This window comes from Falco rusticolus, chromosome 1 (assembly GCF_015220075.1).
Source record: "Falco rusticolus isolate bFalRus1 chromosome 1, bFalRus1.pri, whole genome shotgun sequence".
Lineage (NCBI taxonomy): Eukaryota > Metazoa > Chordata > Aves > Falconiformes > Falconidae > Falco > Falco rusticolus.
The window spans coordinates 106,646,710-106,658,293 of record NC_051187.1 but is presented as its reverse complement, the minus strand read 5'-3'; the positions used below and the strand labels follow the sequence as shown (position 1 = coordinate 106,658,293).

Sequence of the window (11,584 nt, the reverse complement as noted above, 5' to 3'; positions counted from 1 at the left end):
GCTACAGACCCATCCTCATCCTCGGCTGCCAAATATCAATTCCTGGGGCCGCACGTGAGAGAGATGGAAATAGTCAACCCGATGTCTTCAAACAAATCCGTGAAAATATTTTTTACAATAAAAGCCACATCACGTGCAAACGGCTGATCCTAGAAGTAATTCTAAACCGATGGGCTTCTTGGCAATTTCTCTTCTTTGCCTATTAGGTTCTCCGCAGTAACACTTTTGGCTCGACTTTTTTTAGCTCTAGGCAAACCCAAAAAGTATGTACATCCCTGACAAACAACAGTCTCATTCAAAAAGTTATGAAGGGCCAATTTTAGTTCAGCACAAAACACAAGCACTGTTTGCTCGAACCAACTGCAATTTATGGGTGCAACTGCACAAGTGTCTATGTATATCTACATCTATCAGGTAACCGTTTGCTGCCAGGACTACAATCTTCCCAGCCCGCTCACCAACCCAGTCATGCTCCTGCTTGGCCGCACTGCCCTACTGAATGTTTGAATTCCCTGCTGAGAAGTGGCGCAGCCTGCAGCAGGAGTGCCGAAATACATTTCGTACCCAGCCCAGAAAAGGATATAACTTTGAACAAGGGCATTTTTATGGAAGAGGCGAAATGGAATATTACACTGTCTCTCACATCTTGCACAACTACGACGCCTCTTCAACAAATGGAAAAGACAATAGCTCCTTCTTCCGGCCATATTTCAGTAACAGTGGTGACAGCTACTGCCGCCACGCATTTCACATTCCTGTAAAATTGCACCCTTTAAGCTTTTTCGGAAATAATTCCAGCGTGAGAGTTTTTTACAGTAGTAAGCTTTAGGATCTAAATGTATGGAATCAGACAGCCATTGAGTTCTTCAGCCCTTCAGAGGAGAACAGCATTTCCTAGCGCATACAGAACTTCAGAACTTCTATTTCTGAAGTTGGAAAATATCACAGCTTACAAACACAGTGAATTTTCATCTCAGTATTCACAATGCAGAATTTCTTGAAATACCTGGCTGCATGTTTCCCCCCATTATTCCAAAGCTTTCATTTTCTTTAACGTGGACATTTACTTTTACACTTCCTGAGAGACTGAACTGTTCTCCAAACCTGCATTATTTTCTGTTCTGAATCTGTACTATCAAGTAAAGATAAAATCCTCTTTCCTGCTGAGCTGTGACAATCAATTTAGCCAGAGCCAGCTACTGCTCACCCAGTGGCTCATAATGGCTGATAAATAGATCTATATTTCACACAGGTTTCTTTCAACACCACCAAAGATCTTTATACAAAAGCTGGGAGTACCACAGTTAAATCATACCACTAGTTTACACCATACATTCACATACAGGCATTTCTGCAGAATCCTTTTTTGGAGTAGTTAACCAAATCACTGGCACGTTATTTTATGATATATATGGCTTATTAATGGAAGGGAAGGTCATTTTACAGGTATGTAGAGGGGTTCATTTCATCAAGGTCACACAAAGTCCATTTCTGTGCTGGAAATAGAATCAGAATCTGAGCGTCTGTCCTGCTTTTACATGAGACACAAATAAAAGAATGTTTTGCCTTGAAGCCACTTTTTCCTTTTGGATATACAAATATGTAACTATCTGAGCCATGCAGGGTTCTCTCTTGCTATTATGTCAAGCTCAGAACTCTGAAGCTCACTGTTTCACAGATGAGATTAGATTCAAGTCAGTAATCCAGATAATCACAATAAACTTTGGTGGAGTTTGGAGCTATATCATAGTCAAGAGCAAAGTGTAGGATCAGCAAACAGCTATGCTGACATGAACTAAAAGTCCAGGTCCAGTTTTGGAGGAACCACCATGACTGCTGCAGCCTGTCAGTACTGACCATTGTCAGCTCATGGGACTGTACCTCAACCCCACCCCTTGACCACATCTCCCATTCTGAACAAAAAGAAACTACTTCACCAGATTTTCCTGCTAGTAAGTATTTGGCTGGAAAACAGAAAGAGAGCATTAAGATACACATTTAAATACTTTAGATAAGCCTGACACAAAGCCTTACAGGTCACTTGGCATATCAGTCTCTATGTGACAGGTGACAAATGGCACTAACACTCGGAGATTCACATAACCTTGACTGGGAAAGTACACTTATTTTTATTGGCAATTCTTCTCAGTCACCCTCAATTCACTGAAACTAGGCTCGATTCTACTATTCTGGGAAATCCTGGGATTTCTTTTAGCATACAGTAACAGATAAAGTAAATAGCTGTTACTGCTTTAATAACATCCTGCATCTTGCGTCTAGATTTTTTTAACCTGGAGTTCATCAGCTCACGCACTTCAGTTCTCTCCAAAAATCAACTCTCAAAACCATGCAGCACTTTATGGATCAGAGCCATTACACAGAAATTTAAAAAACAGTAAATACAGACAATTAAGAGTAAGTTTTAAGATCCACAGCCCACCACTAACTAACCAGACCACTGGATCAATATACTCACTGCAAATTTCCAAGTAATCTTAAAATGCTGAATCTTTATGTTGAGCAGATTGCTGATAGCAGCATCCAGCAGATTCTCCTTGAACCAAAATAAAACCAGAAATTTAGCCAACAGGCAGCTGAAGTAGGACAAAATCTAGCTCAAGTGTGATCTAATCCTGCCGCAATACAACATCCACACGCACTAAGTACTTTGAAATTTATTATCCAAGGGTTGGCATCAGTCAGGCTCCATTGAGCTCCTCGTTGCTAGGCCAACCATGGCTACGCTCAAGTTGGCTTTACTGGCGTAGAATTATCTATTTACCCTATCAATATAAATTTGAGTACTGTGGTTTAAATGCTTAGTAAAACTTCACAGTAAGAGATCCAGGGGCACTGAAATGATTTAAGTGCCGAACCATCTTTGCAATCCATCCCAGGAAATAGAGGAATCATGCATAAACACTGCCCAATCAGTTCACAACTACCTGACAGAAGCCAGTTAATCTGCATGGTTCTAACAGAGATTCATCTCTCTCTCAATATAAATATTATATATAATAATATTTACATAAGTCTAGTATGTTTATGTTGGCACCGAGCCTTAACCACTGCATGGTAAATCTGAGTTCTACTGTCCTAGCTGATTTTAGGCAGAACAACTTGAAGACAAGCCACGAAACAATAAATAGGATAGATTAGTATAACCCACTGCAGGAGCATTTTTGTTACCCTGATCTTTGGAACTTCACTGTCAATTACCATCATCGTGCAGCTTGGTACGATTACCACAGACTGGCATGATGAGGTTGGCATGACCATATAAGTTAATAATTTCTTTCTATCCCCCTCATTTAAAGATCAAACTTCAAAGTTAATAAATTTGTCCACTTTCAGAGTTCTGAAGCTGGCAGGCTGAAGGAAGCCAAGTATACACACCCTTAGCTTTCATGACTTTCATGCAACCAGCAATACTAAAAAACCACATTTTTCAATGCAACATCTAAGCAAAAATTGTAGTTTTAAAAACCACACAAGGAAGAGCTAGACAGAAGGATAAAGGTTGTGGAATATTCCAACATTAAAAAAAAAAAAAGAAGTCTATAAAAACAATTTAAATTATAGTTTTAGAAGGAAACTCAGCTTTTGTAGGACCTGAAAACAGCTCTGAATAAAACTTATATCGTATGATTCTAGTCCTTCTAAGAAAACTGAAATCTGATTTTAGTGCATTAGTAGCCCTAAGCCATGTAAATTGAGAGAGCAGAAAGATAGCTGCTTGTTCTAGCACTGACATTCCATCAGACCTCAGAGAAGAACAGTTCTTTATGCTGTCAGTGCTACAGCAACACAGGGACACCATGAAACTCATAAATATTGACCACCTGTGGAGATTCTCACTTAACTGACAGATCATTGGGGCTGATCTGAACAGGATCCTAAGGATTCGTGCCCAGTGAAAAGAAATATTAAGGCAGAAAAAAAATGGGACAGAAATGGAGCAACAAGCTTTGATGTGAAATTCAGGACCCAGCTACCCGCTGCTCCCATGGTGAGGTTTGGAGTTGGCTGGTTAGCCTGACTGCTAAGGGAGACCAAAGAACCGCAAGGGCAGAAAGGCAAGTGGGAAGACAGGACTGGAAAAGCACATCTGAGAAATCTTCCTGGCAGTTGAGGACTCGATCCAGAAGCCCCTCCCCCTTTTTTAAGGTTCAGAAACACTGCTGAAGTAAGTTTGATGTAGAAATTCGTACTTCACCTGCAGGATGTCACTACTCAGAGTTATTTTTTTCAGAGGTTAAGAAGATAGACTGGATTCAAGTGAGGAAAGTAATCTGCAGCATTAGTTTTGTTTAACTATATAAACACCGTTTCAGCCATCTTAGCATTTCCTAAATGAAATGAAGCAGTAGGTTCTTGGAGAGAATAAAAAGTAGAAAAGCTTCCTTTACATGCTCAAAATAAAAGGTCATTTCCTATTTGTTAGATTTCATATACGCCTGAAATGATGTGAATAAATCACATCATTTCAGGCCGCAGTTTTCTACTGGATACAACCAAAGTGGTTCAAAGTTGGACCACCCCACGGTCAGAAAGAACCCTTCTGCAAAGCCTAAAGAGAGTCTTTAAAAAAACAGTAATTTTGTTAAGCAACAATAAATTGGATGAACTATAACCAGACACCAGGTATTTTTGTTTATGTATATATACTAAATAAATAATATATGTTGACAATGATAACTGCAAAGGTCAAGATACACTCCAATGCAATAAAAAGATATAATCTGACTTGGCTAGAAACTAATTTTGCCCGTCTTCTGAGCTGGCTGAGGGGTAAGGTGAACATCCACTATTAGCACAGCACTGGGCACAGGCCACAACACTTTTTGAGACCCTGAGTTCAGATGTGCAGCACCATGCTAACACAACTACTCATCTTCCAGTGTGTAGCTGGCCGATTTTTACCCAGTTCCAATTACAGGGCCTAACATTTATGTTCTTCCCCAAGTCAAATTGCCCTGTACCTGGCAATGCTCTAGTTCACAGTGAGACACAGTATTTCCATTTCATCCTCCACCAAAGATGTTAATTCTGGAGTTGTAATATTTATATAGAGACAGGATATTTTCCCTACCAAAATTATGCCTACTTCTTTGCAAAGTTTTAGAACTTTTATGTAAGTCAAGGTGAGAAAAAACTGCCTGTACAAACTACATAATGAAACCCAAATGGTGGTGGCAAATAGGTATTGTGAGGTACTTCCCTCACTGCCATTAAGAGTAAACAGCCTGGACACCTTCCATCTGGCAGGCAAGGCAGAAATATAAGAGGCAGGAAGAGGAAAGAACAAGCAGCTACTATAGGAAGAGCGGCAGGCTTTGTTTCTTCCTAGCCTTAGGGGGAAAAAGGCATTTCTGAGATGGAAGACATGGCTTTGAGGAAGGTGAATGACAGCAGCAGTACCAGTGGAAGACAAGAGGACAAGCTGCAGCCTGAAGAGGATGTGTCCACAACCTCAACCCTCGTCTCTTGCAGGTGACCCTGCCCACACAGACAAGGGACCACATGGCTGTGGGCTCCTGCTCTCTCCCAGCTCCAGCCGCACTGGCTCACCAGGTTAGTGCTCCAGCACGTCCAGCATGGCCCCATGGTAGGCGTACTGCAGCCTCACAGCAACCATTCATTTGGCAAACGAGATTCTTCATGTTCCCCCCTCCTCCCCATGCAATTTAGGCAAGACCCCCAGGTTTGCAGCATCTGCTGGGTAAGAAAGAGGATGTGGCTCACTTCAAGTGGAACGAATTATGAAACACTCATAAAAGGAGCTCTGTTGGCAGATCTGAGATAACCTCTGCAAATTACTGCTGGGACAGTCATCTTGAACTGAAATAGCTGTAGTTGGAACATGAGGTGTTCACAGCTACAACAGACTGGCTTGCACCAAATCCCATCTTTCAAAAGACCACAGGGTCTGGAAAAACAATTTTAACTCTAACGCATGGTCAGCTTCTAGCAGCCTGTTTTAACTGCAAATCCAGCACCTTTCCCTACATCACCTGCAACAATATGAACCTACAGACTCATTTTTTTTCTCCTTCTTTTCATCCAGTGAGAAATACTTGTTGAGCTATTTTTCCTCCCTGGTCTGTCAGACAGATTACTATTGATTTCAAAATGAAGCTGCCCGGAGTGAAAAGCCACACTGTTCTGGTATCGGTAGCAAAGTTCTAAATTTACAGTCACACTTCAGTAAAACCTCTTGTTCCAGGCTGCAATCCACAGATGTACAAGATTATGAAAACATGAGACGCTGCTAAAATTTGCTAAGTAGAGAATAACCCATCACCTGTGCACTAAGCAAAATCCAAGTCGGCGTTCAGGATTTACATTTACATTTTGAACCTAACAGATAGCAGAGCTGGTACCATCCGTGTGAACAGAATAATTATATCACCCTAAACTTGGTAAAGACAAAAGCTGGGTCAATAGATTTGCTCAGGTTCAAGTAGCAGCAGTTAGAAGGGAACAGGAGTAAGGGAAGAAGCAGCTAAGTCAGGGAAGACTCATGTCCTGTATTATTGTTGAACAGACAAAATCTGGGACCTCTGGAAATCAACCACATCAGGTAAACTTCCTTAGCTGCACATCTTTTTCTGGTGCAGGAACGGATTAGGTGCACATCACAGTCACTGAATGTGTTATAATGAAGAAAATTCATAGGAAATGCTCAGAATTTAAACTATAGAGTGAGCCCATGACTATCATCCCAATTTTCATAGCTCAGCACTAGACCAGAAGCAAGTGGACAGTTTTCTGAAACAATCTGCAGACATTCAGTAAATCCTCTGCCCCATGCTTATGTTGAGCAGAACAGATCTCTACCAAATTATAACAAAGTAGATAATTGTGTTTGGTTTGTTGGGTAAATATATTTCCTCCAGTTGCATCAAGACTCTCCTACAAGCATGAAGATACAACAGAGATGGAAAATGTTGAGTAATTTTCTTACTCTAATTACTGCTTTCACTAGATAGCTGATTTTGAGTACAACTCAAATACGCCAAATACAATGAATGGTTTAGCAATCCTTTATGAAGATGAGCAATAAAGATACTGTCAGGCAATAAGGGAGAGATTCAGCAAACCTTGTGGTCATGATTGGAAGTTTGATTGAACTAGAGTAAACTTCTCCTTGAAAAGATCAGTGCATCAGTTGAGCTTTAGTCAGCCACATCATCCTGTAAATTACTTTCAAGATAAGCCAGTACATAAATTCTCTTTGCAAAGATACCTTACTTCAGAACAGTCCTCCTACAGACAGAAACATGGCATTTAATGGTAGCTGGAAAATAGACAAGAATGAAAACTATGAAAAGTTCATGGAGGCGATGGGTAAGTCTTGCTTTTCTAATGGCTTCTACAAGAATAATAATACCACAATGGCTGAATACAAACTTGAGCTGTCTGTGACCCACCTTCTGACTAGCCTCTCCTGCTGTTTGCTGCTCTGCCCTTGCACAGCGTACTGCATTTATTTTCAAAAGATTCCACAGAGGGGGGGAAAGATACTGGGAAATGTTCTGATTTTAATTACATTATGTTAATCTTAAACAACTTGACAAATTCCAGCAGATTTATTTCAGCAAAGGAAAGACTCTCTAAGTCTAAAGGCTCGGAAAATTTGAATGAGAAACTTTCAGCAGAATTCTATAGCAGGAATATTATTCTGGTAACATGAAACTAGTTTCAAAATAACACAGGGAGGAAATCATCATTCTTCAATTTTATAGAAACACATGATTCAAGCCATTTTAACATCCTGATACTTAAGTTTGTACAAACTGCACTATGTACATATAGACATAACCATTCCAGTTGGACAGTGGTTTGTCTTATATCTTTACTGGTGAATATGGCCTCAACAAAAAGTGAAGAAGAATAAAAATTCAGGTAAGAATGCTGGAATAAAAACTCGGCCACATAAAAAGTCACTAAAAAGAGACATGTATGATGCTCTAGAGGTTTTTTTTCTGATTGATGTTAACTGATATTTCTAGGTGTTAACATGATGAAAAGAAAGTTAGGAGCCCATGATAACCTGAAGATCACTATTCAACAAGATGGAAACAAATTTTCTGTCAAAGAATCAAGCAACTTCCGTACCATAGTTATTGAATTCACTCTGGGAGTCAATTTTGACTACAGTCTGGCTGACGGGACTGAGCTTAATGTAAGAAACTTTCTATATAAGTATATATTTATGATATGATAATAGCTTTGTGCAGTACAGTTTCAAGATGAATGCCTTATCTTCCTATTTTTTAATTTAAATTTTACTTCTAAAGTGTGACTGGTTCAGGAATGCTTGCAGCTTATATAAAAAACCACAAGGTAGTATTAACTGTTACTGGTTCAGTACTGTACCATGATACTCAAGGTTCCATAGAGTGCCCCAAAACCAGAGTATGCAGCCAAAATCCAGGTGATTGCAATTTTACTTCTGAGAATACTCAAGTACACCACTAGACTGCACATTGAGTATTTGTAAGAAATTACTTTTTCTCTGTTGATACAATTAATTGAAATAAAGTGTACTCAGCATAATTAAAAAAAAAATCCAGGTTGACTAGTATGCCATTAAAAACCCCAATGTTTTCATTAAAATTTCATTTTTACAACTTTCCATCAATGTCCAAAAAAGCGTTATTACACTGTTTTAATCTCTTCTCACTTCTAAGCATTTCTGCAGTCTTTAAATCAATGCAGTGTCCTATCTATTGCAAAATATTTGGGATTTTTTTTTCCCATTATAGGGTGCTTGGAACATGGAAGGAAATAAACTCGTAGGAAAATTTACTAGAAAAGACAATGGAAAAATACTCACAGCACACAGAGAAGTCGTAGGTGATGAACTTGTTCAGGTGAGTTAAGCAGTCACTTAGCTACTTTACAATATAATTAACTGAAAAATTTTTAACAGCTCTTCTGAAAGGAGGAAATATTTTCTTCAAGCCAAATAACTTCATTTAGTTAAAATTCTCAAGTTGAGTAAGCTATCCAAATTTAAACCTTTAAAATAAAACTCACAAACTGATTTTATCTTTTTCTACCCATGTGAACAAATTCTTATCAATGCATTCTGAATACAAGCTGTACACAGTAGACGTAGACAGACACTGTATAGGTATGTTCTGACTGAAGGCCCTTTTCCAAGCCTTACCAGTGGCTGATAAACACCCTCTAAAAACAGAGATTGGGGTTTGGGCAGGGAGCAGCAACACAGAGGGGTAAGTCAGAGACACACAGGAGATGTTTCACAGCTCTGCAGTAAAGCCAGAAACTGAACTGTAATGCTTGAAGATCCTCATCGCTAGCAGGTCCCTTGAAGATCCTCATCGCTAGCAGGTCCCAAGCTTCTTAAAAGATTTTAAAAAAAAAAACAAAACAAAAAACCAACCTTATGGACAGGTGTGAGATTTAAGGTATCAAAAATGTACAGTCCAACTCTTTGGTGCTTCTTCACACTTCTAAGAACAGCAGTCATGCAGAGGACTCTTGCTAAGTAGTGTTATTGGGAATACAGTAGTTCAACACTTTGGGTTTTTTTCTGAGGCCCCCAAAAGCTGTCCCATGGTCGTTCAAATGTTTGCACAGAGAATTGGTGCCTAGGGACACCAGTCTGCTTTCCTTATGTTCCTTTCCAAGTGCTGACTTGGAAACGTGGCCCCACACAGCCACCAGTCACAATGAGTTAGATCGTTATTGACCATCTCTCAATAGCACCCGTGAAATGAAACTGTAATAGCAGCCACTGATTTTTCTTCTTGATTTCCTAACAGACCTACACATATGAAGGAGTTGAAGCCAAGAGAATCTTCAAAAGGGACTAAGCACTTCAGTCAGAACAGCACCAAAATCCAGTGGAAAAAAGACCGGTTTTCTACATGCGCTCTGCATTTGTTTTGTTTTTTTCTTTTTATCCACTCACGGCACTTCTTAAACTGCAATTTACTTAGCCCTGTTGAAAACACAGGCTGGTTCCTTATGTTTACTGTTTTGCCTTGAATAAACAAAATCCAAATACAATTTGATACAAATGCTAAAATGTTATTTGTACCAAGTCCTACCCAAGTGCCATACAGTAAAAGGCTGCAGAAACTATTTTCTATAAGCAGAACTGAAATATTCTTTGCACTGCTTCTCAAATGGCAACTTGGTTTCCTTACCATAATATTTATATTGATGAATGGTTTCTCTGTATTGAATATTGTGTTTATTAAGGATGGCAAGACCTAAAAGAAACCTGGCAACACCCAAGTCTCTGAGACTATTCTATGTAAATATAAATATGGAATAAATGCAAAATATGCTGTGATAATACAGCTCACTTGGATGACTTAAATGATATCACATCGATACCTTGCTCATATCAATAGGAACAATATAAAGCATGTACTGATGATATACAGATATTTCACATAAAGTAATTACATTGTCTTTGTTTCTGAAAGCATGATCATGCTTTGAAAGATGCAGATTTTGAGGTGTTCCAATTTATTAGGGGTTCAAATTATTCTGTGTCAGGAAAAGCATTAGCAGGCTCTGAGTGAGTTTCTTTCAGAACATGAAGGAAAACATTGAAGGCATCTTAAGAGGATAAAGAATGATTTCAGACTATGTTGACTTCAAACACTGGTGTTTCTGATGGGTGACAACATGCACCACCTTCTGCTCATGTTGTCCAGTCTGTAAGTGCTCTTTTCAACCCAGCCTCAACTCCCTTGAGTTACGCCATTTCCTAAGGGTTCCGGTAAAAGTGCCTCTCGAGGGTCAGCACTAGTTAAGATCTGCTGTGTCTAACTATGCCTGCCTCTTGGTGGTCACCTACTCCTGTCCCCACGTCTATGGGGCAGCCTGCTTCCCAGCCATGGACACTTTCTGACCCATCAGCAGAACAAACCTGGCTGCTGCCAGCACTCTTGTCCTTCAGCAAATACGCCCCAAGCTCTTTTTTTTTTGGCTTCTGAGCTTTCTGTGCCCATGCTTTTGCTGCCGTAGTTAGAAAACGACTGATTCATGTAAACCTTTGCTAAAAGTTCATAATACCACGTGGGCCTGAGGACAGCCCGGAGGTTTCACACAAGATACAAGTGCAGCCATATCTGTAAAGTCTCATGCATTTCATCACACAATTCCCTGACGACGGTAAGCAGCTAGATAATCTCCTGCCATATGGCTGTACACATGCTGTTTGTTACAGGTCCAGTTTCAAATATCATTTCTGAAAGGGTACATTTACATTATTATTTTAACGGGTTTTAAAAATACCTCGCAAAATTAACTCCCCTGTGTTGGCTCTTCTTGACTGCCCTTTTGCTGGCCATAAACGAATAAAACATAAAACCATTTCCCCCCTTATTTTTATAACCGTCTCCCCTTTAGCCTGTATTTTTGTGGTCTTCAGCATCTCGTAGCTCCCTCTACTGCCAAAATGCTCTCATGACGTAAAAAGAGTACCCAGGTTGGGAGTAGGAGGGATGACCCTTCTTTATGAATTTGCATTTCCTCTTCCAGATATTGATTGTATGCAACTTCCAGTGTAGATATTTTGTACATAGCCATCATT

At 39.6% G+C, this 11,584-nt stretch overlaps 1 protein-coding gene across 1 annotated transcript; it reads left to right on the top strand.

The window, feature by feature from the left end:
* The first annotated feature begins 6,039 nt into the window (after positions 1-6,039).
* Positions 6,040-10,259, top strand: FABP2 (fatty acid binding protein 2). Its single transcript, XM_037401933.1, has 4 exons — positions 6,040-7,350; positions 8,016-8,188; positions 8,772-8,879; positions 9,798-10,259. The coding sequence occupies exons 1-4, from the start codon at positions 7,284-7,286 to the stop codon at positions 9,846-9,848; spliced, it is 399 nt and encodes a 132-aa protein (XP_037257830.1). The 5' UTR covers positions 6,040-7,283; the 3' UTR covers positions 9,849-10,259.
* Positions 10,260-11,584: the final 1,325 nt, after the last annotated feature.